Here is a 26,451-nt window from a genome sequence, read left to right on the forward strand (position 1 = left end):
TTGATTACACTTGATTCTGTTTTTTTTTTAAGAAATTTAAGTACTTCATTTAAAGGGAGGTAAATCTCTCAAAGCCTTTCATGTTTGTGTCATGCAGTGTTGTTACTGTTAACTAAAACTATTAAAATAGTTTTCTGTAATATAAATAAAACTGAAATAAAAAAAAAAAATATTACATTAAAAAATAAAACAAATATAAATATTAGACAAAATTAGAAATGTTCTAAGGCTAAAACTAAAACCAAAATAAATATATAAATATTAAACTATAAATAAATAATAAATATAAATAAATATAAAAAACAAAAACTAATTAATAAATAATATTAAAGTACCACTGAAAAATCAAAAATAAATTTAAAAGGCCACAATGTATAATTTAATTTTTAAATTTAATTTTTGTATGAATACAAATTGAAAGAATGTATTTACTTGTCAAAAAACACCCCAGAGACATTTTTTTTAATTAAATTATAAAATAGTATCCACCATGGTAGAATTTATTATTTTGACAAATTCTAAGAAAATCGAGGCGATGGAAAATAGAAAAACTGTTTAGTGTTGTATTGCACCAGCTGTCAAAATAAGGTTCCTGCCATGACCGAGACCCACATCTTCCAAACACAAATAAAGACCAGAAACAGTTGATCACATCAGGTATACATATGAGCCATTGCTAAACATTTTTAATGTGCTGAGATATTATATAAAATATGGGAAACTTTCTTTTTCATGATGCAACGAAAAACTCAATGAACTTTATTTTTCAAGACGTAAGAAAAAAATCAATGACCCTGTTTGTTCTTGCTCTGATATTGTGATAAAGAATAAACATTTAACAATTCTTAAAATATGTTCTAAAATATTATAATTAATCATGAATAATTACAATAGTTTGCTTCAATACATGAAGTGTAGGTGAACAACTGTTGTTGAAAAGAATAAAAACAACATTTGAGTTTCAGTGAACATGGGTATCAGATTGATGGCACCTAAAGTTCTGTTGAATTAAATATAAAAAAATGGTCATAGGTATCCGTCACCTGCTGTGACCCCCATGTGATTCCAGGTCCTTATGGTCAGCACACTTTCAGTCTTCATGGTGGTCACTGAAAAGGTCATGTGCCTGGCCGATCCTGAATGAGGAGGTTATTTAATTTAATGACAGTGTTTGCGAAGTCCACAAGTTCTACAAAGTCTGAAGTGATGATATTGACCCCATCTACTCCTGGCTTTTGTGCCTCCACCCACGTCATTATGGTTGGAAGGTTCCTGTGAGAGAAACAACAGAAGCACATGTAAGAATAGACATGTAGGATGCAAAATTCAAATAAATTATGTTCTTTTTCTTTCTATTCATCATAATTCTATTTCAGGTCAGCCGAGTCAGCTCTGACTAGAAATAAACTTCCCAAGCCCCACAGTGATCTACAACAGCAGCCCGGACAAAACCAGGAAATGGGAAGCTCAGACTGTGTTTATCCCAGAATAATAAACAATCCAACTTCCACACTCAGGCAGAATTAAACAGCTTCCTCCGAGACGGCTGTCTCACTAGGATGTCCGCTAAGACACAGCACAAGGCTCCATACTTCTGTGTCGGTCAGTATGTGCCACTATGTCTTATTAAATTCAGACAGTCTTAACTTCAAAGGCTATACTCAAAAGAGCATACAATATATAGTTAGGAGACTATATGTACTGTACACAATATGCAAATGTTCTGTATGCATAGATCAAAAGCCAGTAGTGTATTTCAATAGGCCTGGGAATTTTTAAGAGGGGCCCCTTCAACCGGGCCCAATGAGTAGGCTGGGATCTTAGTGGACCCCTGCATTTGTCCTCAAGAAAAGTTTCCTCAGACCCCACTTACCAAATTTGCTATGTTGTTGGGCCTGCCACCTAGTGGATGATTTTAAAATTATTCCAACACAAGCTCTGTAAGGGATATATACAGTGTATATATACAGGACAGGTTCATCTCAAAAAATTTGAATATCGTGAAAAAGTACATTTTTTGTAACTTATTTCAAAAAGTGAAACTTTCATATATTCAAGATTCATTGCATGTAAAGTAAAACATTTCAAAGTTTTTTTTGTTTAATTTTGATAATTAGAGCTTACAGCTCATGAAAGTCAAAAATGTTCAAAATATTAGAATATTTACATTTGAGTTTCATTAAATGACCATCCCTACAGTATAAATTCCGGGTATCTCTTGTCCTTTGAAACCACAATAATGGGGAAGACTGCTGACTTGGCAATGGTCCAGAAGACAATCATTGACACCCTCCACAAAGAGGGTAAGTCACAGAAGGTCGTTACTGAAAGGGGTGGCTGTTCACAGAGTGCTGTATCAAAGCATATTAAATGCAAAGTTGACTGAAAGGAAGAAATTAGGTTTTCTGCTTTAATTTTATTGAAAGTTTTTTTTTGTTGTAATTTTGGGTTCGTGTCATTTTTATTAGTTTTTTAAATATTGTTTTACATTTTAATTTATTTGAGGTATCAAAATGTTTTATGGTTTTAGTTTTTAGTTAATTATAATAACTGATCAGTGTTGTTTTAATCACCAATATGCTGTTATGGTTTTTGTTAATATTTTGAATTAGATTTTATTTTAATATTTTATTTATTTAGTTATAGTTATTTTAGTACTTCAGCTTAAACTAAAAAAAATGATAAGCTAAAATAAGTTTTATAGGCTACATTTTATAGTAATTCATTTATAGGAGTTTATAATATATATAGATAGAGAGAGAGAGACAGAGAGAGGACAGCAGCCAAACAAAACAAAACAAACAAAAACAGCTTCCTTTACTTAAATACTCAGTTCTCCACCAGGTAGTTTCTTAGCCCCTGTACCAGGCCCCTGGCGATGGTCTTGACACGTGGAGTTAAAATGGCTTGAGAGACATGAAAGCTGCCGTATTGGGCTCGAAGAAAAGAAAGTCATACAAATTTACAACTAAATTGTGAATGAGTTTTCATTTTACGATAAACTGTTGCTTTAAGGAGAGGTGTGCTATTGCTCGACAATAAAAATGGACCAAAAAAATTACTCCTAGATAAGCACGTGAGACTTGTTTAGGAACAAGAATTAGACTTGGTTGGTAGATGTTGGGTTCTAGAAAGTAAGCATACAGTATAGTAACCATTCAAAATAATCTAGAAACCACTTTACAATGTGGTAAAACCATTCAACTTAGCAACCACATAGTAACCACCCACAACAGCCAAAAAAGCATTTCTCAACAGTTTTGACTAACAATATTCAAAGGCCCCATGACTTTTCCATTTTTTGTGATTTACTAATAACCATTTATATTTTCTTATATTTTCAAAATTAAAAAATCTATTTGAACCTCAAAATACTCTGAAAAATGACTGGATAAAGTGACACATAAATGACACATTTATGGACTTGGTTCACCACCTTTTCAGTTATTAATCTGAACACCATGTTGATTTGCATGTCATCTTAATCAGTTATGTCCACAAAGACTAACATGAGAATCTGTTAAACGGAAGGTGTTCACAAATAGAGTGCTCAAATGGGATGTTGGTGTCCAGTTTTTGCCATTTGTACACTTGTCTGTCTCTATCGGAGTGGAGGCGAGACATTAATCCTATGGTGATTAGGGTCAGTACACAGCAGGAATAGCTGAACTCTGGTGCAACACACCACAGACACACAAAGAGTCGTCAGCACTAATTCAGCCAGGGTTATTATAGTTAACAAACTAAAAGTGAAACTAAAACTAAAACCAAAAAAGAATTTCCATTACTTGAAATAAAAGTTAACTGAAATAAAATATAAAAGCACATCTATTTCAGCTAGTTGCCAGTGTGACATTTCTCATTTTAATTTAGTTTGACTTGATGTACTAAAATAACTAAAACTATAACTGAATACTGTAAAATTAATAAAACTATATAAACAAACAAAAAAGATTATAAAAACAGAACAAAATTACTAAAACTGTAACAATAATGTGAAGTGTAAAATGAAACAAAAAATATTTTATGATAAAAACTTATTTAAAATATTAACAAAAGCAATAATAGTATCTCAATGATACTAAAATAACACTGGTGTCACAATTGCTACTGTGTAGGAGCGCGGAGCGCGGAACGAGGAGACAAGGAGTAAACTTTCAACGAACAGACTTTAATTGACATCAAGGGAACCAGGAACACACACGTAGCGGGGAAAGACGACATTCAATACCGCACACTAGACTCAGAACAGGAAACACTTTAAATACACATGACACGACGAGGGGATGACGAAAAACACCTGGGAGCAATAACATAATTGCACATGAGGGAAAACTGGGTCATGGAAAGCATGTGGGGGAGGAAAACACAAGACACGGAACACAGGACTGACAACTGGACACAATAAATTGGTAACAAAACAATCATAACTTCAAGTTTGGTATTACAGTAAAAAGTAAACACACACAAAAAAATCAAATTATTTCCATATCTCATTTATAGTGCTAATGCAGATACAGATCAGATACAGACATTTCTTTGACAACAAACTATTAATAAAAATATATATTTTTTAATTGATATCAAAGGAATCTAGCCAGAAACAGCTTTGCATGTGCAGTATGAGTTTGTGTATTGATGCTGTGAGACAGAACTAGCATTTGTATTGGTAACGGGAAGAACGTTATGTTTTCCAGTTTTTGACAGCTGTTTTTAAATTAGTTTCAGTATGACTGATCACCTAATCGCTATGACGAAGGCTTGGATCTGTTTTAAAGTGTTAAAAAGTCAACCTCTCATAATGAGTGTCTTTTTTCCTCCATCTAAAGGGCACTAACTGTTATCTCAAGTGCTCACAGAGGTACTTTAGTTGTTTATTTAGATATTATGCAGATTAACCACTGACCTAAAACCATCTGTCCACCAACACTTTCCATTGATATTTGCGGCTTTTTCTTCTCGTCAAAAAACATTTCAGATTTTCTTCTTTACGTAAAGCCATTATTACTATCATCAGATTGTGTGGTGACATCCAGAGCTCACCTGGTACCTGTTCTCCCACAGATAATTCAGAGTGATGTCCTCCACCACGTCAATCTTGCAGAGCTTGTGACCAAACACGTCCTTCAGCATCTTGATTAGGTAATGATGATGCTCCTCGCTCATTGCGTAATGATGGTTAAAGTCTAAAAAAACAACCTCTTTCTTGTGTAGGTTCAAAAAATTGTTAATGTCATTAAGGCCATCACGTACTTTGTGTCCAAACAGCCCGTGTATAAAGTATATCTCGTGGCCTGGTTCTCCTGGTTTGGAGGAAACACACAGGTCAAAATAGCGTATTCCTCCCTTGAGCTGTTCCCTGAAGGTGAGGTTCTGGGTCATGGACCACTTCTTCATCACCTTCTTGGCCAGGAAGCGGAATATCGCAGCCAGGTGCTTCACATACGTTTTCTGGTCTGGACCGACTGGAGCTTGCTCATCCACCCAGAAGCTGAAGGAATCATGAGAACCTAGCACAAGCATAAAGGCAGCTTCAAGACAAAGAACTCAGGACAGTTCTATAGTTCTAGCCATTATGTCATGACTCTACAAGTTGTTTATTAGATTATTAACAATATTAAAGATTTATTAGAAATATCCAGCTTTCAATAATTAATTGGTTTCTATACAAAATCATAGGAACAGGTTTGATAATTTAAGACTGTCCTCTAATGAAAGCCTAAAAAAAAACAAGACAAATTGTCAAAAAGGATATAGAATTATCATCCTGAAAGGATTATGATGTCATCATTGTCGTATTTTTTTTAACATTTTTTTTAATAATAGTTGGATTTTAAGTCTAAAAATTAAGATGTATATATTAATATTAATAAAATATGTATGATATATTTAGTGCTATATAATATTTATAAATATATAAAAAAGTATAGAAATAATATAACATCTAGAAATATATAATCTGTAATATAAATGAAATAAGTATAAATTAATATTTATATATAAATTTCACATTTGCATATTTGTATATATATATATATAGTATTTATATAGCTATATATTTAATTTAAATGAACAATTTATTAATTAATATTAAATAGATACTACTACTACTACTAACAACAACAATTAATAATGAATAATCAAAATATGAATATATTGTTAATACAGCAAGAAAATGGAAACAGGGCTAGTGACAGGCCACCCCCAAAAAAAGAAAACAATGAGAAATAAACTCTGTGCTGTCTTTGCAGTGTAACAAATAATTGCATTATAATTAAATAGCTATAAATGGAAAATAATACCTTGTTTTACTTTTACCCACACTTCAATATTTAATTTAATTTCAGTTAAATGTCAAAAAGGAAAAGACGTTCTCTCACCAGGAACCGCCAGGTGCTTGAGGGGCATGGATGTGAGGGCAGGGCACAGGGAGCCCATCCAGTCGGCGTTGGAAGTGTTTCCTGTGGGTCGCGTCTTCATTTCCTCTAAGCTTTTCAGCTCTAAAATTCACAATGCCAATTCAACACAGATCCAGGCCAAGGCAATCCAGCAATGCTCGTTATCCCCTGCGAAATCATTACGGTCAATCAGGTCATCAACTCGCGATTTGAATCAAGATAACAAAGATTTAGTCATTATAACGTCACTGGATGTGTAAGGCTGACTGCAGATGGAGAGCGAGCTCTTCTACAAAGTAATCTTCTTAAATCCAAATTACAATCCTTATCCTCCTCCCCGCTTCCCTGCTGGAGTTTAAACGTCTTGGTCAGGGCTGATTATCCCCGCCCTCTCCTCCATTAGACAGGTAACAGATGGGACACTTCACCTTCAGTACTGCAAGTGGATATTATCATGTTTGAAGAGCATGGCGGTCTAGACATTCACTTTTGACTTATTGACCACACCAATGAGTGTGATCAGTGGATAAATTTCAGCAGTTGCAGCAGTGAATAGGCTAATTAAAATAGTTGAACATTAATGTGCTATAAAGAAAAGCTTTAATTAAATCCTGTCTTCAGCATATTTTGGTTTTTGGCACTGCAGAGTGCACCCAACATAATGGTTTTGATTCTCAATGACTCAAATCTTTTGAATAATTGAAATCACTAAAAAGATTCATTATGTCGGAAGGAGGCAACAAGTGATTGCGTCATTGAATCATTCACTTAACTGATTCATCTCTGAGTTGACTGAAACAATGCAAGAATTTGATAATGGCCATGACACAAATCGTACCCTAAATCCTCGCGGTTTTCCTCTGAGTCTGCACTTTCGTGACGTAATGCCACTTTGACTGTCGGGTAGAAGTCTGCTGCTTGGCAGAAGTCGTATCGAGTGCCCATAGTGGCCGCAAAGGGGACACTCACGAGCTCCCTTCTGAACGCTAAAATGACGAATGGGACACCCTACGGCAGGGCTGGGCAACTTCGGTCCTGGGGGGCCACTGTCCTGCAGAGTTTAGCTCCAACCCTAATCAAACACACCTGCCCTCCGAAGTTGGCCAGCCCTGCCCTACGATCTCGTGGACTTAACGGACACGTGCACACAGCGGCCATCCCTTACGAAAATTATTTTTATTGTAGTAAAAATGTAGTAACCATGTTTTTTTTTTGGCATATTGATTACCATTTGTATAACTACAGTTTTACTACAAATGGTTAATGGTTAGTGTAGCAAAACCATGGTTAATTTTCGTAAGGGACTGTAAGTCTGTAAGACCGCAAGTGCACATTAAATTCCATTTAGGACAGGGCCATAGGCCTACGACTGAGAGACTCCAAAGTGTGCATCATAAACGTTTTCATCATTTTTCAGCAAATTTATCTTTTTCCCTTCAATTTTCACTCATCCTTCAACTTGAACTGGAATTCATTAAGGTAGGCTACAGTAAAAAAGATTAAGAGAAAAACATTTATAACCAAAGCGGTCACAAGAACGGTTCGTTCACTTAAAGGGGTCATATGATGCGATTTAAATTTTTCCTTTCTCTTTGGAGTGTTACAAGCTCTTGGTGCATAAAGGAGATCTGTAAAGTTGCAAAGACTAAAGTCTCAAATCCAAAGAGAAAAAATTTAGTTGACACAAAAAAGTATATATTGCACAGAATAAGCATATACTCGTAAAATCCTTTAGGAGATCTCAATTGCAGTCAGTTTCGTTCCTTTGCCAGATCTCAATGAGCATATTTACATGCACGTTCTTAAGCAGATTATGCTTAATAAACCGAAAACGCACTCGGTCATGTAGACGCGGTAACCCGTTTTCTTTTATCGGAGTAAGGTCATAAACGGCGTAAGCATAAACCGAATTGATGGAAGGTTTGCGAAGAAATTTCATGCTCCCTTGTAAAAGTATTTTTTAGTATTTTTAAAATACAAAAATACAGTAGTTTATTTTATGTGGCTGCTGTATTTTGTAGTTTATTTTTATACACTTAAAATGAAGGTATTTGGTATTTTATTTTAAAATACATTTTGATGTATCTTTGCCCAACCCTGGGCGTAACATTTCCGTCACACGCTTGAGGTATACGGGACTGAAACTTGATTTGAATGTTAGTAAATGTCTGAAAGCTCATTAGGAGAATGTTTCAAGTGAACATTTTAAATAGGCACCCGACTATTTTTTAAGCAAAGATAAAATAGAAAATAGATTTAATTTAAGATAAAATAGATTTCATTTTAGTTGAATTAAAAGAGTAGTACGCAGAGCTTCAGTCGAGATCTTATGGTTAGGCTACTTGTTGATTTTGACATGTTTACACTTCCTTGACCACTAGCCTACTAGCAAGCAAACGCACACATGCAAACCGACTTCCTGTGTGACATTAGAAGGTTTGCGTGTGCAGTATTTTTATAGCCTCACATGGAAATATGCTCAGACTTCTCAGACTATCTCGCTGTGTATCATAATTTCTGAGCGTGGGCATGAAGGAAGATTCCCTCCACTAAGTTAATTGTGGACTTGAGACGTGACATTTTAGTATCCTTTGAGCAAACAGCAGTGACTTGCGCTGATTATTACAAGTGTCTCCGTGGAAGCAACAGCCTGGAAGGTTTCCACAAAGTTCTGCCTCACATGATACCAGGTACAAGTTAAACAAATGCGCAACATGTTTTCAGACATTCAGTCCTTACCTTTATACAATGCACACCAATTGTATCTTTGAAGACCACACTGTAGCAGCCATCCACCTTACCATACCCTGCTTACGGTCAGATTATCTGCTCTGTCTTTCGTATATACCTGGTGTACTTACCTGCTCACTAGTTCTCCATCGTGCTTTTTGTGGTGTAGTTCCTTTATATCCTGCTGCAAATAAACACTGCTTTGGGTCATGTCATGATTTTAATGCCCTTTTCTGTCATTTCAAGGTCCCCACTGTGCTGCACGTCCCTATCAGGTTTACCTGATTAGTGGAATCGCTCGTTGGAACTCGGACCGCAGTTCTGAAGCTGTGTTTGGTGGCAAAGGGAGAAATCTCAGATCCTACTCTGCGCCTCTGATTGAGCGCCTCAACACCCGCTGCCAGCAGCTGTTTGGAGAAACTGTGGAGGAGAATTTCCGCGCCCCTGCTGCTGTGACATCAAATGAGCTGCTTGGTTTGGAGTACCTCTTCAGCCAAAGCACAGGTGAATCTGGTGCCTTCTCCCTCAGTGACCTCTCAAAGGACGGACCCAGTCCAGAGGAGGAGTAACATTTCCGTCACACGCTTGAGGTATACGGGACTGAAACTTGATTTGAATGTTAGTAAATGTCTGAAAGCTCATTAGGAGAATGTTTCAAGTGAACATTTTAAATAGGCACCCGACTATTTTTTAAGCAAAGATAAAATAGAAAATAGATTTAATTTAAGATAAAATAGATTTCATTTTAGTTGAATTAAAAGAGTAGTACGCAGAGCTTCAGTCGAGATCTTATGGTTAGGCTACTTGTTGATTTTGACATGTTTACACTTCCTTGACCACTAGCCTACTAGCAAGCAAACGCACACATGCAAACCGACTTCCTGTGTGACATTAGAAGGTTTGCGTGTGCAGTATTTTTATAGCCTCACATGGAAATATGCTCAGACTTCTCAGACTATCTCGCTGTGTATCATAATTTCTGAGCGTGGGCATGAAGGAAGATTCCCTCCACTAAGTTAATTGTGGACTTGAGACGTGACATTTTAGTATCCTTTGAGCAAACAGCAGTGACTTGCGCTGACACATCTCTCCTCACACGTGCGATGTGAAACATGGATCATCCTGCATATCATGGGCCGATAAGCAAACAGAGATGTGAGGAGCTGCTCGGCAACAAAGGACGGGATGGAACATACCTCATTCGGGACAGTGAGACCATTCAGGGAGCTCTCTGCCTCTGTGTGTAGTGAGTATTGTTTTCCTATTCACATTGGTAGTATATATATATTTTAAGAAACTGATGACTTTATCAAGGAATCATTTTGGAATAATGCGTTCTTTATGGTGTAATCTCCCACTTCATCTAATTTCCTTGCCACCAACCGATACAAGATAGATAGGTCGTTAGTATTCACTTAAATGAATGAATGAATTAAGACTAAAGGATGGATCAAACTGATTTTCTGCTTTATTAGTTTAGTAGCTACTACCATAAGAAAAAAGTATTGACAGCTGATAGTGTTGAGAAAAAGAACTATATTTTGCATATCACACGTATTAAATGCAATAGCTAGCCTATTTGTCTTGCTGGCTATTAGGAACTACGTAAATAAATATAAACTCAGTTCACAGCAGGTCAGACATGGAAAGCAGCTCTTTAGAATGAAGGCTGACATTGATATTGATTAGTATTTAAATGTTTTAATATCTGACAGTGTTGAAAACAGCCAGGACTCTTATAAAACCTTATAAACTGACGTAGTTTTAGCAGTAGTGAGTGATAATAAAATGTAAATATTGTTTATGTATAAAATAAGAATAAAATCAAATGGTTCAGTTTAGGGATGCACCGAAATGAAAATTCTTGGCCGAAGCCGAACAAAATGAAACACTGGGCCGAATACCGAACTAGCAGACATACCGATTCTAGCAGATATACCAATAAAACACAACTTAACTTAAAATTAATATGTTAGTAAAATTATATTTTTTTGGCCATTTTTTTAGACCCCCTTCTTGAATCAGGCATGTATTTTTGCCTTACAAATAAATGTAGCCTTGCTGAGCAGAAGAGACTTTTTTTAAAACATTAGAAAATATTATAAGCGCAGATTTCCCTCGCGCTTTGGACTTTGAACCCTTCCGCCCGCGAGTTCGTGCACCGCTGTTTGAACACATGCAATTCCTGCGTGTAGTAGAAAACATAACATTCTGCAGTTTATTGAATTGTTTAAGGGCATTTCGCGATTTTAATCATCATACAGTAACCAGCAACTTCCTCTTCTCATCGAAGACATGCGATGCAGTACTAAACAGTCTCTCGCTGTCGGTGCTTGTAATGTTTTTTACGTCTTTCTCGGACAGCCGTTTCCACACTGCCGTCATGTTTGCTGCATGCATTAGCGCGCACCTCTATTTGATCGCGTCACGTCATTGTTAGGTACAATTTATTCGGTCTTTTCGCTTATTCGAAAAGATTAATAATTTCGGTTGCCGAACATTCGGTGCATCCCTAGTTCAGTTATATTAAGAACATTATACTAATCACCCTTAATTACACTCAAAGTGGCATGTTACTTTAAAAACCAAAGGCAGGTTAATTATTGGAATATATTTTGTTTCTATATCTTAAAAAAACAGTGAATTGTACATATTTGAATATTTGTTTTAGAATATTTTATAATGAGAATATTTATGGAAAATTAAGCAGTGAATGTGTAATTTGTAATTCTTACCTTAAAGTGAATTTTTCATGCCAGTAGTTTTTCTAAATTGGTCCTGTTTTTAGCCCTGATGTTATGTTGCGGTTCAATTTTACCCATTTAAATTTTTTTAGTTGTTGGTAATGCTTTGAAACCAGTGATGTTTTCCTTGAAATTTTTGGATTTTTTTTGTCATTTAGGTTCATGAAAATGTCTGCACTCAGACATGTTTTAGAATGTGCATGTATTTAAAAAGTATAAAGAATTTTGTTATGTCAGTTTCTCAACTACCCTCTTAAGGGTATTTACATTTGGCAGACACTTTTATCCAAGGAAATTGACACGGCATTGAAGTCATATATTTTATCTGTTCATGTACAGTATGTTGTGTATGCCATGCTCTACCGTTTGATCTTCAGGACAACATACGGAAGTGCTTTTCCACACCACTTCTGTTTAAAATCACTTTTTTTTTTTTTGTGAAATTTGATAAGAGTTAATATTTAAGATTGCTGTTTTTACAAGATATTTTGTTTGTGTTTCATTATGGTGAAGCCATTTAGGATCAGAAACACAATAGATATAACTGCAGTACAAGATTATGAGATGCATTATTTGAATGCTTGGCCAAAGAGATGTGTCTTTAATCTAGATTTAAACAGAGAGAGTGTGTCTGAACCCCGAAAGTTATCAGGAAGGCTATTCCAGAGTTTGGGAGGCAAATGCGAAAAAGCTCTACCTCCTTTAGTGGACTTTGCTATACTAGGTACTACCAAAAGTCCAGAGTTTTGAGACCTTAGGGAGCGTGATGGATTGTAGCATGGTAGAAGACTAATTAGGTACGCCTCTAACCTTTTTCAATTTGATGGGGGCAACAGCTTCTAATGTATTAGAGAAGATAGTGCCCATGTTGCTAGTCATTTCGTCTAGTAATCTAGTTCTGGTACATAAGTGCACACAGTAGGGACAAAATGTGAAAATATTATTGACTATGCAGTGAAACATATACTGCTCAAATTTAGACTATAAATTGGAAACTACAGTGGCTACTGCACATTTAGGGGCCATTCTAGTAATGTTAAAATTAGAAGCAATTCAAGGGGCTGGCATGTGTTTGTTTCTGTTTAGTTCCTGTCTGCCCTTATTTGGTTCAGTTCCTGTTCTCATTTAGTTAATCATCGTTTATTCAGATCACCTGTGTTGTATTATTCATCTAGTTTGCTCCTTAGTTTGCCTGTCCTTATAAGCCCTCAGTTTCTGTCTATTCTTTGTGCTGGATTAATGTTATTTTCAACGGTCCGGTTTATTTTCAATAAACATCAAAGTGTGTTGATGTTTATTAAAGACTCCTCTACTTCTGCTCCTTCGTGCGCCTTTTCTACAACCACGACCGTGTGACAGGGGCCCACAACAATTTCTATATTTTCTGTATAAAAAAAAGTAAAGTGCCCAGAGCAGTATACTGTATAGTCAGGAGATACAGAATAACTAAATTCGTCCCTGGCCATTCGCAAAGAATGTGTACTGTTCTTGCATTTTACTTGCATCTTTTAATTGCTTAGGTAGGCTACATTGAGTCATATAGACATTTTTGGCCATTGCATTTTGTTCATTGCCTCATGTTCTGAATTGCACATGTTCAGTGAAGCACTTCAAATGTCTCTTATGAAGACCCCTGCGTTACATTCTAAGGAACGAATCCTGTGCGATTGTATATCAGTTGCACATCAGGGATCCAAGTGTTACAGTTTCTAATTTCAGTGTGTTCTGAATGTTTTTAGACAATATATGCTAAGACTGAAATATAATTTCTCTAGAAGTCTTTGAATGGTAAATAAATGTTGCAGTAATTAATGAAGCTCGGATATCATTTATAAGTATTACTGTTATTATAAATGATGGTAAAGTAGCTTTACTTGTTGATATTTCTTGTTGGCAGCATCTTAACAGTCTGTGTGCAGAATGCACTGTAGATAGACGAAAACAAACAATACATACTAAAAGGCTAAACTCTGAAAATCTCCAAAAATCAATACTAAAACAAGCGAGTCTCATTTGGCCTTGCATAGCACCTAATTAAAAAAACACCTTAATGAAGAGAGAACTGAAAGTCCAAACATAGCACAACATTTCCTGAAGGCCACAGAAACCCTGACTATCAAAGTTTTTAAGTTTATGATTTAATGTAAATGAACTATGTTCAGTTAATTAATTATTTACTTATTTATGCATTTTTACAGCAAACAAAAAGTGGTCTATACTTACAGGATCCTCCAAACCCACACTGGATACTTCACTCTACAGGTAGGATAATCTAATTGATTTGCACTGGTTTGCCAACAAATAAGAGTATGAATAAATATATAAATATAAATGAATCAAAAATTCATTCTAATATCACAACACAATTTGTTTCAGGCTAGCTCAGGTGTAGAGGAGAAGTTTTTCAAGACGTTGAAGGATCTTATTCGTAATTACAAGCAAAAGAATCAAGGACTTGCAACACGCTTACGCCGTTCGCTGAAAAGAAAAACGCTGCAAGATCAGCCATTGCAATGTGCAGAACCACTAGTGCCTAACGAGGAAAATGACTATGAAAGTGAGTGTCGACTGTTACAATATTAGACATTAGCAATTATGAGACATTACCAATGTCATTACAATGAAACATTATTAGACAATTACAATTAGCAGGAATCAGCCTTGCTGATTTTTTTCTCTTTGACAGAGAATCGAAATATTTCATTTACCCAAATTAATTGTGAACACTTGTTTTTGTCTCTCTCAGATGTTGACTGCTCAGGGGACTATGTTGTTGTTCTGCCGGACTGATTTAGTCACAATGTGACGTTCTGACTGGATAACTGGATCAGCTAATATGAACGATATAGATGTGCTATTACAGTTTCCTAAAACTTTGTAGCCATTTTCACCTCAAATATGGGAAATGCATGTGGAATCTTATTACTTGAATCACATTTTAGCATGGGTATGTTTTTGTGCATGGAAAATGCATAAATTGGGGATGTACCTTTTAATGCTGGAATGGTGTGAATTTTATGAAAGCCTGTTTCTGCTTTGGAATAAAGAGGTCATTACAACTTTTCATCTCACAATTCGGATGTTGTTTATCACAATTCTGAGGAAAAAAAGTCAGAATTGCAAGATATAAACTCAGAATTCCGGGTTTATATCTCATAGTTCTCAGAGTCTATACCTCACAATTCTGAGTTTATATCATGCAGTTCTGAAGAAATGAGAATTGTGACAAAAAGGTCAGAATTGTGAGATAAGAAATGCAAGGAAAAATGTCAAAAATGTCAAAACTGTGACATAAAGTCGCAATTACCTTTTTTATTTTTTTATTCTGTGGCAGAAATAGGCTTTCATAGGATTTTGGTGTCATTTGTTACAAATTATAGTATCCTCATAATCATTTGAGTGAAAAGTTAATTTGAAAAATTGACATGGTTTTCAGAATGTCTTGGTATTTGGGATTGCTTTAATGACAAATGATTTAATGTACAGAGGAGTTCACATGGTCAATGTCACATGTTTGATTTAGTGTCCTAAAAATAGTGCAAAATATTAAATATTGTTTATTTATTTTACAACATTCTAGAAATTCTAAAACTTGGTTTTAGATTTTTAATGTGGCCTCAAACTTTTAAAGTCATTGGCCAATAAAGTGTTGGTTGGAATTGTAATACTAATCTGGATGGGAGAGAAATATTAGGTTTGTATTTTGTGCTTGATGACCTGCTCATAACTCAAGGACAAGAAGAGATTTTTTATTGTATATGTTTTTTTGTTTTGTTTTTTGTTAGAGAATGTGTAGGCCTATCTGTATATTGTATGTACAGTTTATAAATATAATCTAATTTTGTCTCGAACAGAGTCTATAATAATGTATGCCATATGAATGGGCTGTCTTTAGGTTTTAACATGTACATATATATATATATATATAATACATGTATGTACCATTTTCTTTACCACAACTTAAAATAGATTGACCCACATTGGACAGTCAAACAGTTTCCGTTACACTGTTCTATGTGGTCAAAGACAGCAAGTGATGTAGCTTGATGTTACTATCTGATTTTAAGTTTGGTTGGCATCTTTAATAAATCAATTACATTTAAAAAAAATCAGTCATTGTGTATGAAGTTTACAATGAACTGGCAAATGTCTTGCCAGTTTTCTTGAATGAACACAACGCCAAAAATGCAAGACAGTTTCTGGTTGTGAATCACAGAAAGTACAGTTCACATTTATGCTTAATTTAAATTTTGACACAATAAAGGTTTTAACTGGATAGTATTGGTGAACAAGATTAAAAGAAATCTCTTTAATTGAAAAGAGTACACATACCCCAACTACACGTACTTACGTCAGGGCGTCGTCGAATTCTGGCTCTCAACCATTCTTCACAGAAAGGGGGTTAAAGCTTTTCTTAAGAACATTAAAAGAAGAGAGATTAACATAAAACAAACAAAAAAATCCACTGATTCAATATTTAAGAGTTGTGGTGAATCGTAAAAAGGTTTTGCCCTATATTTTAAACTTAAATATTTAGATATATTCCTAAATGTTTCCATTATCTCCCTCCCCTTTTGGATAATGAACTCTTCCGGCGATTCGAAGTGTTAGCGGGAGGAAGTTGCTGTTGTAGCGGACAGTGGAGAATTTAATATAAGCTTTTGAGTAAATACTACGTAAAATAACATACTAGTAAATATCATTGTTAAAACAGAAGTCACCTCCATGCTTGATGGAAACATTGTACGGGAGAGAATACGATATATCTGTTATTTAATCTCAGTAACAGCGTCTATTATCAACTAGCATAGCCTACTGAATGTTTACAAAACCTACCGCGAAACTGTTTAGATAGTTTCCTCATATCAGTTAATATTTTTAGTTTAAGCCAGCCATTGACCGTCCTTGGGTGTAAAGATGGATGTATCGACCTGTTTGAAGTCTCTACTGTTGGCCATTCGTCAGTACAGAAATAACAGAAGCGCATTAAATGCATCACAGCTGCAGAAACACATTGAAGTGAGTGAAAACATTTATCTGTGGGGTTATTGAAAACACAGTTTTATTTGTGTGATCTATCCAATCATTCAGTCACCTTCAAGTTAAGTCCAAAAAGTATTTTAATTCTTATGTGAAACACAAAAAGAGATGTTAGGGAATGACAGTCAACAACCCCTTAATTTCTTCGTTTAACGTTAACGTTACATACAATGAAAGTGAATGGTGACTGAGGCTGTCATTCATCTCCTTTAATGTTTAGGAAGAAAAAAAAAGGTGTTTCTTAAATATTCAACATCATTTTTCTAGTTATATTCAAAAAAATTGTTTTTTAATCTTTTGGATGCCACAAACCCCCAAAGGACTGAAGGACCTTCATACTAAAATTAAAAAGCAGCTGTATATTATTTTATGTATAAAGACCCCAAATTAATATTATAAATATGGTTAAAAATATTAGGAAAATATTTTCTATTGGTATTTTCTATTGTTATTGTTAATGTAGTTTCTATTGTTACATAATTTTTTTCCAGCACACTATAGTACTATACTGTTTTATTTATTACTTTAGGCCTATTATTTGTTTATTCATTTGCTTATATATATATATGCTTTTCTATAAATTGTGAATGATGCAATCTCTTTTCTGTAATAACAGATGACTGGAAAAGACAGAAACTGGGTCATTAAACAGTCAAACCCAGTGTGGTCAGAAGTGACAAAGAATGTGTCATTTTACACGTCATTTTTCCTTTAATATAAAATATCCAACATTTTAATTGCTATTTTTAATTCCAAAGGATGTTTCAGGGCTGAAATGTGGCGGAGTGCTGTTTTCAGGTCAGGTGCTGCCCAGCGAGTGTCTGAGTGGACTCATGGAAGTAGCTGGAGATCCCAACACCAGTCACGCACTGACGGGATCCATTATATCCCTGCTGGCACAGTTCGGTACTAAACCCTTTAATGTAGTTCCACAGTCAGTTTATAGTCATATCACCCGTTATTTACCCATGCATGTACATTTATTAATGGCCCAGCAGCTTCTGATGGTGAGGCTAAAGAGGCTCTTCACAGCAGCTACAACTTCACCGGCACTCTGGCATCCATAATCCACTGCAACAGAAGCACACCAGAAGAGCCTCTTGTGCTGCAGGTGAGAGTACTGCAGTTTTTTAAGATGAAGTCTACACTTCACAAAACATGCTTTTTTTTGAGTGCATATTTTTATAACTGGTCAAAAAATGTTTATATGATGATGTGACTTACACTACCATTCAAAGTTTAAAATAATTAGCTTTTTATTTTAATATATTTTAAAATGTAATTTATTCCTGTGATGGCAAAGCTGAATTTTTAGCATCATTACTCCAGCCTTCACTCTCGCATCACATGACCCTTCAGAAATCATTCTAATATTCTGATTTGGTGCTTAAGAAGTTAATCTTTTATTGGTTTTGAAAACAATAGTGTTGCTTATTATCTTTGCAGAAACCGTGAATAGAAAGTAAGAACAGCATTTATTTAAAATAGAAATCTTTTGTAACAATGTAAGTGCCATTACTGTCCCTTTTTGATCCGTTTAATAAATCCTTGCTGAATAAAATTTGTAATTTCTTGTAAAATGTATATAAAACTTTTTTTCTGACCCCAAACTTTTGAATGGTAGTATATGAATCACTTTATTAAAGTTCGCATGAAATCAAAATGTACTCTATTTACTTTGTTAGCGCATGTTGCTAGTCTTGAGGCAAACAGTTAATCCGTGCAAGTTAATCCACTGAAAAAAAAAAATGGATTTGGTAATCTTTAATCAAAATCTGAAAATTTGTTTTGTCAGTTTGACGGCTTTTATCCTTAACCACTCCCCTCCAACTGTTAGTTTGCTGTGAACGAGCAATGTCAGGGAGGTGCGCTAAAATAAAATTCTGCGCACTATTAAATATTTCGTTTTAGTTGGAAATACATCACTATACTAATGTCAAGTCGGTAGCAATTTCCGGTTCACACAGAATTTAAATGTCACAAGATATTTTTCAAGGTGGTTTTATTTCACTACGTTTAGTTAAAGTTATCCAAAATGGATGGATTAAAAATTAAAGATGACTTTGGATATTACTTTATGTGGTCATGTGAATAATGTCTCCAATGCTCTCCACAGTGCCTTAATGTGCTGCAGCGACTGACCTACAGTGTGAGGACTCAGCATTGTGCCTCTCACATCCATGAACTCATCAGCTTCCTAATGCAACATGTGTAAGACCCACAACATTCTCTGCTTTATGCATAGATGTTTGTTTGATGTGCAGTACCGTTCAAAAGTTTCAGAAAATTTCAGAAATATATCAGTACTTTTACTCAGCAAGGGTGCATTAAATTTTTCAAAAATGAGAGTAAAATCATATGTCTGTTTTAAATGAATGTGGTTCTTCTGAACTTTTTATTCTTTAAAGAATGTATCACAGTTTCCACAAAAATATTAAGCAGCACAACTGCTTAATATTTATTAAGCACCAAGTCGGCATATTCGAATGATTTCTGAAGGATCATGTGACACTGAAGACTGGAGTAATGATGCTGAAAATTCAGCTTTGCCATCACAGGCATAAATTACATATTAAGAAAAGTAATTTTAAATTGTACTAATTTTGCGAACAATATTACTGTTTTCAATGTATTTTTGATCAAATAAATGCAGCCTCTGTGAGCATAAAACTTTCACTTTCAAAAAACTTTTTATTTGCATCATGGAAAGTGTACATGATGCAAATAAATTTATTATTAAATTATTTTTCTTGCCACAGTGTATACAATATAATAAATACTAAAACTGTTCATGTCTTAGGTATGTAATAATCATCATTGAGGGTCGTAAATACAATCATGATATTGACAAGTGGTCACGAGTCTTGCCTGTGAAAAGGAAGCTGTCATGCTAGAGGTTGTGTAGTGGAAAACCACAACACTGAACTGAAACATAGTTTTTACTTTTAATCACAGAGGCTGGGTTTATAGCAGCACCCTTTATAAGGTGCAATATGCATTAAACTATTGCACAGCAATGGTTATGCATGCAAAAGTTAACAGAATTGTGAATTTGATGCAAGTATACTAATAAGAACATAGTTTTTATTTATTTATAATTAAAAACTATGCATAAAATATAATGCTTTTTATGATTGTCTTTAGCCAGTCAAGTAATGATGACATTGTAAAGGCCTGCTTGGGCCTGATGGCCAACCTCTGTCGACATGACATCTCTGTGCAGTCACACATCAAATCTCAGGTCAGAACCGGCATCATGATGAACTCTCAGTATGAACTCTTAGAAGTTTTGTTAGTGAACTAACCTGCTGATGACTATTATACCTACTCTTTTTTTTCAGAGTAATGTGAAGGCTTTCTACAGAGCCTTGATTAATTTCCTGGGTCACAATCGTCTGACTGTGGTCGTGTTTGCGCTGTCCATATTATCAAGTTTGACTCTAAATGAAGAAGTTGGGCAGAAGGTAGGGTTGAGATGTAGCGCTGATGTTGGTTAGCTCGCATATCTTTTTCATCATTTTGTCTTGTGGCTGGAAACTTGTGGCCCTGTACTTATTTTCCATTTGAGGTTGTGTTTTTTTTCTTTTGTAGCTGTTTAATGCAAAGAACATTCATCAGACCTTTCAGCTCATTTTTAACATCACCGTCAATGGAGATGGCACATTAACCAGGAATTATGCTGTGGACTTGTTAGTGGATCTCATGAAAAACCCCAAAATTGCTGATTACCTGACCAAGTATGTGTTTATCGGTGTCTGATGGTACTGTTTTAAATGGCTTTCTAGCACAGTCAGAGTATCTTTTTTTTCCTCATGCTAGGTATAAACACCTCTCAGTTTGTCTGGCCGAGGTTCTTGGGCTATTGCACAACAAAGATCCTGATACTGCATCAAAGGTCAACTACATCATTTTTTCATAAAATTTTCGTTTTGTCAAGTAATTCATTTTTTTTAGGCAAAATATGTTTAATTTCAAACCTTTAAACATTAGCTTGTAGACCAAAAGGTCTTGAATTCTTGTCCAAGCTGGTGCAGATAGTCATAAGCTCTTGTCTGTGCAGGTTATGGAGTTGCTGGTTTCTCTGTGCTCAGTCCCTGTCCTGCGTAAGCTCGTCTGTGAGACGGTGCTCCGACCTCCAGCCCCTCGACTGCAGCCTGGTACTAGAAAATGTGTTCAGGCTCGAGGGTCTGAACCGAGTTTAGCACTCGTCCACTGGGTTACGTCACCTCTGGATGGTCCAGAGCAGTGCTACATGCAGGCTCTGTCTCTACTGGCTGAGCTTTTTGAAGTATGCCTATGTTTCAATTCAATTTATTCGAATAATCCTTTTCAAAATACATATTGTTCTAAAACAGTTTTACAAAGAATAGTCCCTAACAAACACCCCGCTGAATAAGTGAAATGTGAGAGTGGCAGGAAAAATTCCTAAGATGTTTTGTGCACAAAATAGGGATGCACCAACATTACAAATCTGGACATACTTTAAATTGTTTTATGTCTTATTTTGTGACCAATTTTGGAGCCAATACGTAATATATAATGTTAGATATAAAAAATACAGATATAATAATAATGTATTCATGTTAGATATAATAAGATGTTTTGTGCACAAAATAGGGATGTACCAACATTAAATAGGGATGCACCATCATTACAAATCTGGACATACAGGTGCATCTCAATAAATTAGAATGTCGTGGAAAAGTTCATTTATTTCAGTTTAAATTGTTTTATGTCTTATTTTGTGATCAATTTTGTAGCCCATACCTAATATATGACGTTAGATATAAAAAATACATGGATAATAAAATTCTATTATGTCTAAATAAACAGTAACAACACTAAAATTAAAACCAGTCATTTAAAGGCATTACAACATTATAATGTACAGTATGAAAATGGATTTAATGGAATAACATCTAACAATATTATTGATTTTTTTTATAATTTGTAATTAAATTATTTTATTGGTGTTTTTAAAGATTAACAAAATGAGAATTTGATGTCTTCAAGTGTAATTGTTTTCTCAGGTCCATTAAATAATATAACCAGATACAACTTTTGATTTTAATAATAGATTAGTAAATATAGAAATTTATTTTATATATTGAAAAAAGTATTTTTATTGTTAATTCATGTTAACTAATGAGTTAACAATTGGAGCCTTATTGTAGCGTTACCATTTTTCTATTACTATAATTTTTTTTCTGTAATAAAATAGGAATCCATGCCAGATGCGAATATTTGGTTCGTGTCATGTTAGTGACATTCTGCCCTATTAATCTGTAAGTTTGTGCTTGTGTTCACCCAGGAGGCAATCGATTCCTCTCTGTGCAGCTCAGCTCAGTCATTTGTTGAGCTCCTCCTGCAGGAGGTGTTGGTTTTGCTGCAGTCTCCAGACTCCACTGAAGGAGAGCAGCTGCTAAAGAAACACTGTCTACGTGCAGGCCGTGTCGTTGACTTTCTGCTAGATATCCTTATTAGGCACAAATAATCACACTTCAACACACCTCACAGGACAAGCATTCTGTTTGATGGGCTAGTGTTAATAGCCAATCGGTATAAGCAAATATCAGATAATTAATTAGCCTGGCTTATGAATTGACCAGTGATGTATTGTGATTGTCTGATTCTACTGTAATAGTATAGATATCCTTGACTCTTTTACTGCTTTGTGGCGATGATGCTCTAAGGTTGTTGGTGTCCCAGCGGCTCAGTCCTGAAGTGTGTGTCTCACAGGTGGAGCTTCTGCTGTCCTACAGTCAGGACCTCTCTGGGTCCACCTGTACTACCTCCAACTACCAGCTCAGGTAATGAAACCTTTTGGAAGTAATATTGTTTGTGAGAAAGTATTGACACTTACAGTACCATTCAATCAAAATACAGTTCAACAATAATATTGTGAAATTTTATTACAATTTAAAATAACTTTTCTATTTTAAAATCTAATTTATTAATGTGATGGCAAAGCTTTCACACAATCCTTGAGAAATTGTCCTTCAAAAAAAAAGAAAGTTGTCTCCTTGTGCATCTCTAGTCAGGTGTGCTCTAAAGTGATACTGAAGACTCTAGAACTGATGAGCCACCTTAGACAGCAGATGCCAGACATGGAGACGTCCTTCTACAGGATCTTACAGGTACAAGACGTACGCTGCGCTTCCTCGCTGCCCTTTCTGTTAACTCTGTATCAGATATTTATAACCTTCCCTTGACATGACCTCTTTTCCATTGCATGCAGGACCAGCGCATGGTGACACCTCTCTCATTAGCTATGACCTCGAACTGCAGAGAGCATGTGCAGGTCGCCCTAAGCATACTTTTTGAAGCGGCCCCACTCCCCGACTTCCCCTCTGTCATGTGAGTCAACAGAACACACAGCCACAGTGTGAACGTTTACTCTGAGGTCTCAAAACTTTCAGTATGACAGTGCAGACGGTTGTATATGAAGTACAAAATATTGTGACTTATCAGCTTAATGACTGATTAAAATTATATAAAAATAAGATATCAATTTGAAATTTTTTTCATTTTAATTTGTGGTGCTTGCTAAAGCATTACTGTTGCTCATACTTAAACTGGTAATCCGAAATATTAAACTTTTATGCGTAACTAAGCATTTTAAATCATGATTTGAAATTATAAAATCTGCAGAAAATTCCAATAATGATTAAATGTTCATGCTAAAAACAGCAAGCAAGTCCTCCTTAATGTAGAAGTGTTGCTTAACTACCAAACTGTACACTACCGTTCAAAAGCGTGGGGTTGGCAAGATTATTTTAAAAGTTTTGAAAGTGTTTCACCAAGGTTGCATTTATTTGATCAAAAATACAGTAAAACAGTAATATTGTGAAATATTATTATATAGTATTAAATATTGTTGTATAACTGGGTTTTTTATTTTAATGTTTTAAAATGTAATATATTCCTGTCATGGCAAAGCTGGATTTTCATCACCATTACTCCAGTCTTCAGTGTCACATGATCCTTCAGAAATCATTCTAATATGCTGATTTGCTACTCAAGAAAAGATTCTTAGTATTATCAATGTTGAAAACAGTTGTGCTGCTTAATATTTTTTGTAGAAACTTTGATGTGTTTATAAATAGAAAGTTCAAAAGAACAGCATTTATTTGAAATATAAACCTTTTGTAACGTTATTAATGTCTTTACTGTCACTTTTGATCAATTTAATGCACCCTTGCTAAACCCCAATATTAGTGCCTATATTTATTTAGAAATAAATATTGGCATTAAATCCTGGAAAGTCTCTGTCACTTTTGTTTTAAGTCTGGGGGACAGTATTGCTGCCAATAATGCATACCGTCAGAAGGACAGCGAGTTGTCGATCCGGAGCAGTCCTGCTAGCGAAGATGTGTCTTTTGTGGGGAAGAGTTTTCCCATGATGCATGCCGAACCTTCTGGTTCTACTTGCCAAAGTATCGACAGCCTCATCGAGAAGCTTCAGAACGGAGTGGAGGTATTGTGTTTGTCTGAATCTGACTCATTAGTTCTGTGACCTCAGTGTCTGCAGACATTCCGTCGTGGGTTTGGTTGCATGTAGTTCCGTACTGACAATAGAAACGTGCCCACAAGTGGATGGCATGCTTGTTTTTTTTGTTTTAGTTCTAATGTTGTAGTGTCTCAGTTACAGGAGAAGGTCAAAGATGTACACATGTCAGAGATCATTGATGTGTATGAACAGAAGCTTTCAGCGCTAGCGGTGAGTGACCAAGTTAGGAAGGAACTTCCTGTTTGTATATGTAACATATGCTGACTTTGTATTTATATGTGCTTTTGTATATGTAGTGTAAAGAGAGCCGTCTGCAGGACCTTTTGGAGGCCAAAGCACTCGCGCTGTCACAGGCGGATCGACTGATTGCTCAATACTGCTGTCAGAGAGCTCAGGCAGAAGCTGAGGTTACACACTAATTTTTTTTTCTTTTTTGTTTCTACAAAGCTTTTATGCATAATGTGTTTTTTTGAGTTGCTATGTATATCTTATATCTTATGTATCTATCTTATGCTCACCAAAACTGCTTTTTTGCTAAAAAAAAAATCAGTAAAATGGTAATACTGTGAAACCATATTTCCATTTAAAGGAACTTTAAGGAACTAATTTATTCCTGTGAATTTTCAGCATCATTACTCCAGTCTTCAGTGTCACATGATCCTTCAGAAATCGTTCTGCTGATTTGCTGGTCAAGAAACATTTCTTAGTATTATCAATGTTGAAAACCGTTTTTGGTGCTTGATATTTTCACCATGATAGACTTACATTTTAATGTGCATATAAGCACATTTTTTATTTGTAAAACTGTTTAATCTTGTTATTGCTGTTTTCAATCTTTCTCCTTTCTAGGCACGTAAATTGGCATCTCTACTCAAAGACACGGAGCGGAAGAAAGAGGATCTGCAGACGGAGTTGAATGATCATCTGTTGGAGGTCGAGAGACTGAAATCTGACAGCCAGCAGCTCCTGGAGCACAACGGCCGTCTGCAGGAAGTCGCTGACCAGCATCAGGAGCTGAAGGGCACCTACAACCAGCTGCTCACTAGGTCAGTGTTCCTCTCTCACACACACTCAGATACAACTTCCATGAATGGATCCGTCAAATGTTTTGTTAAAGATAAGCAAACTCAGCAAAGCAAAAGCAAACTTTTCTCACTTTTTAAAATTTTTTTTTTAGGTACGACAAAAGTGAAGGGATGCTGAAGGAACTGCAGGCTGCCCATATCTCACTCACCCAGCAGGCAGAGGGGCTGAGAAAGACCAATGAGGGATTAAAATTTCAACAGGAGAGGTCAGTGTTTGAAATGATGGATTGAATGTCAGGCATTTTTGACTATAATATTAATAACTCTATATTAATATTAACTCTAATATTAATAATAATATTTTTATGCTTCATGCCATTCCTGCTTATAATAATAATAATAATAATATTATATATGTTTTCATTATTATTAAAACTTAACAAAATTATTAATAATCTACAATTATTATATTATTATTTATTGGAGCTAGGTTAAAGGGATAGTTCACCCAAAAATGAAAATTTTATGTTTATCTGCTTACCCCCAGGGCATCCAAGATGTAGGTGACTTTGTTTCTTCAGTAGAACATATTTGATGATTTTTAAGTCCAACCGTTGGAGTCCATCAGTCTTATAATGCATGGCAATGGTAACAAAGTCTATGCGCAGCACGACGAGGACACCAGATCCCCTGTTTATTTTGGACACTTGATTCCCTTTTTTCTGGACACTGTTTATTTTCTGTTAATAAACTGTGCCTGTCGTTTGCTCCTCCCACGACAACACACCCATTAACGTAAACTAAGCCAGAGCGCGTACACACCTCACACACCGGAAGTCGTGCGCGTGCTCAAAGACAGTTGGACATAGTGGTGTATTAGAGGTAAAATATGATATAAATACTGTTCGGTTTCTGGCACAAACCGATCGTTTCGTGTGTTAGGACATCAATGTGTCGTCAGGAGCCACAGGGTTTAATTTGGATTTGTCTGTGCATGTTTTTTT

The 26,451-nt window shown here is 35.4% G+C and overlaps 3 protein-coding genes across 3 annotated transcripts in view; 2 read left to right on the plus strand and 1 right to left on the minus strand.

Moving 5' to 3' along the window:
• Window positions 1–975: 975 nt before the first annotated feature.
• Window positions 976–16,243, minus strand: LOC107705206 (PI-PLC X domain-containing protein 2-like). The gene is made up of 4 exons (XM_016508398.1): window positions 16,224–16,243; window positions 6,381–6,566; window positions 5,044–5,510; window positions 976–1,272 (listed from the first exon to the last, which is right to left on the minus strand). Exons 2-4 carry the CDS (start codon window positions 6,478–6,480, stop codon window positions 1,159–1,161), a joined length of 681 nt encoding a protein of 226 aa, XP_016363884.1. The 5' UTR covers window positions 6,481–6,566; window positions 16,224–16,243; the 3' UTR covers window positions 976–1,158.
• On the plus strand, window positions 10,010–14,781 carry LOC107705207 (SH2 domain-containing protein 1B-like). The gene is made up of 4 exons (XM_016508399.1): window positions 10,010–10,374; window positions 14,071–14,134; window positions 14,249–14,429; window positions 14,619–14,781. The coding sequence occupies exons 1-4, from the start codon at window positions 10,241–10,243 to the stop codon at window positions 14,660–14,662; spliced, it is 423 nt and encodes a 140-aa protein (XP_016363885.1). The 5' UTR covers window positions 10,010–10,240; the 3' UTR covers window positions 14,663–14,781.
• A 220-nt stretch (window positions 16,244–16,463) lies between the features above and the next one.
• Window positions 16,464–26,451, plus strand: part of LOC107705208 (protein CIP2A homolog) — a 25,251-nt gene continuing 15,263 nt past the window's right edge. The window contains exons 1-18 of the mRNA XM_016508401.1: window positions 16,464–16,891; window positions 17,671–17,818; window positions 17,911–18,023; window positions 19,029–19,123; window positions 20,057–20,153; window positions 20,254–20,376; window positions 20,504–20,649; window positions 20,732–20,807; window positions 20,973–21,200; window positions 22,224–22,383; window positions 22,581–22,722; window positions 22,950–23,049; window positions 23,151–23,269; window positions 24,200–24,389; window positions 24,558–24,632; window positions 24,719–24,829; window positions 25,272–25,468; window positions 25,600–25,713. Of these exons, the coding sequence (XP_016363887.1) occupies window positions 16,790–16,891; window positions 17,671–17,818; window positions 17,911–18,023; window positions 19,029–19,123; window positions 20,057–20,153; window positions 20,254–20,376; window positions 20,504–20,649; window positions 20,732–20,807; window positions 20,973–21,200; window positions 22,224–22,383; window positions 22,581–22,722; window positions 22,950–23,049; window positions 23,151–23,269; window positions 24,200–24,389; window positions 24,558–24,632; window positions 24,719–24,829; window positions 25,272–25,468; window positions 25,600–25,713 (2,336 nt within the window). The 5' untranslated portion in view covers window positions 16,464–16,789. The remainder of the gene's footprint in view (window positions 16,892–17,670; window positions 17,819–17,910; window positions 18,024–19,028; window positions 19,124–20,056; window positions 20,154–20,253; window positions 20,377–20,503; window positions 20,650–20,731; window positions 20,808–20,972; window positions 21,201–22,223; window positions 22,384–22,580; window positions 22,723–22,949; window positions 23,050–23,150; window positions 23,270–24,199; window positions 24,390–24,557; window positions 24,633–24,718; window positions 24,830–25,271; window positions 25,469–25,599; window positions 25,714–26,451) is intronic.

This window comes from Sinocyclocheilus rhinocerous, unplaced genomic scaffold (assembly GCF_001515625.1).
Source record: "Sinocyclocheilus rhinocerous isolate Xijiao unplaced genomic scaffold, SAMN03320098_v1.1 scaffold594, whole genome shotgun sequence".
NCBI lineage: Eukaryota > Metazoa > Chordata > Actinopteri > Cypriniformes > Cyprinidae > Sinocyclocheilus > Sinocyclocheilus rhinocerous.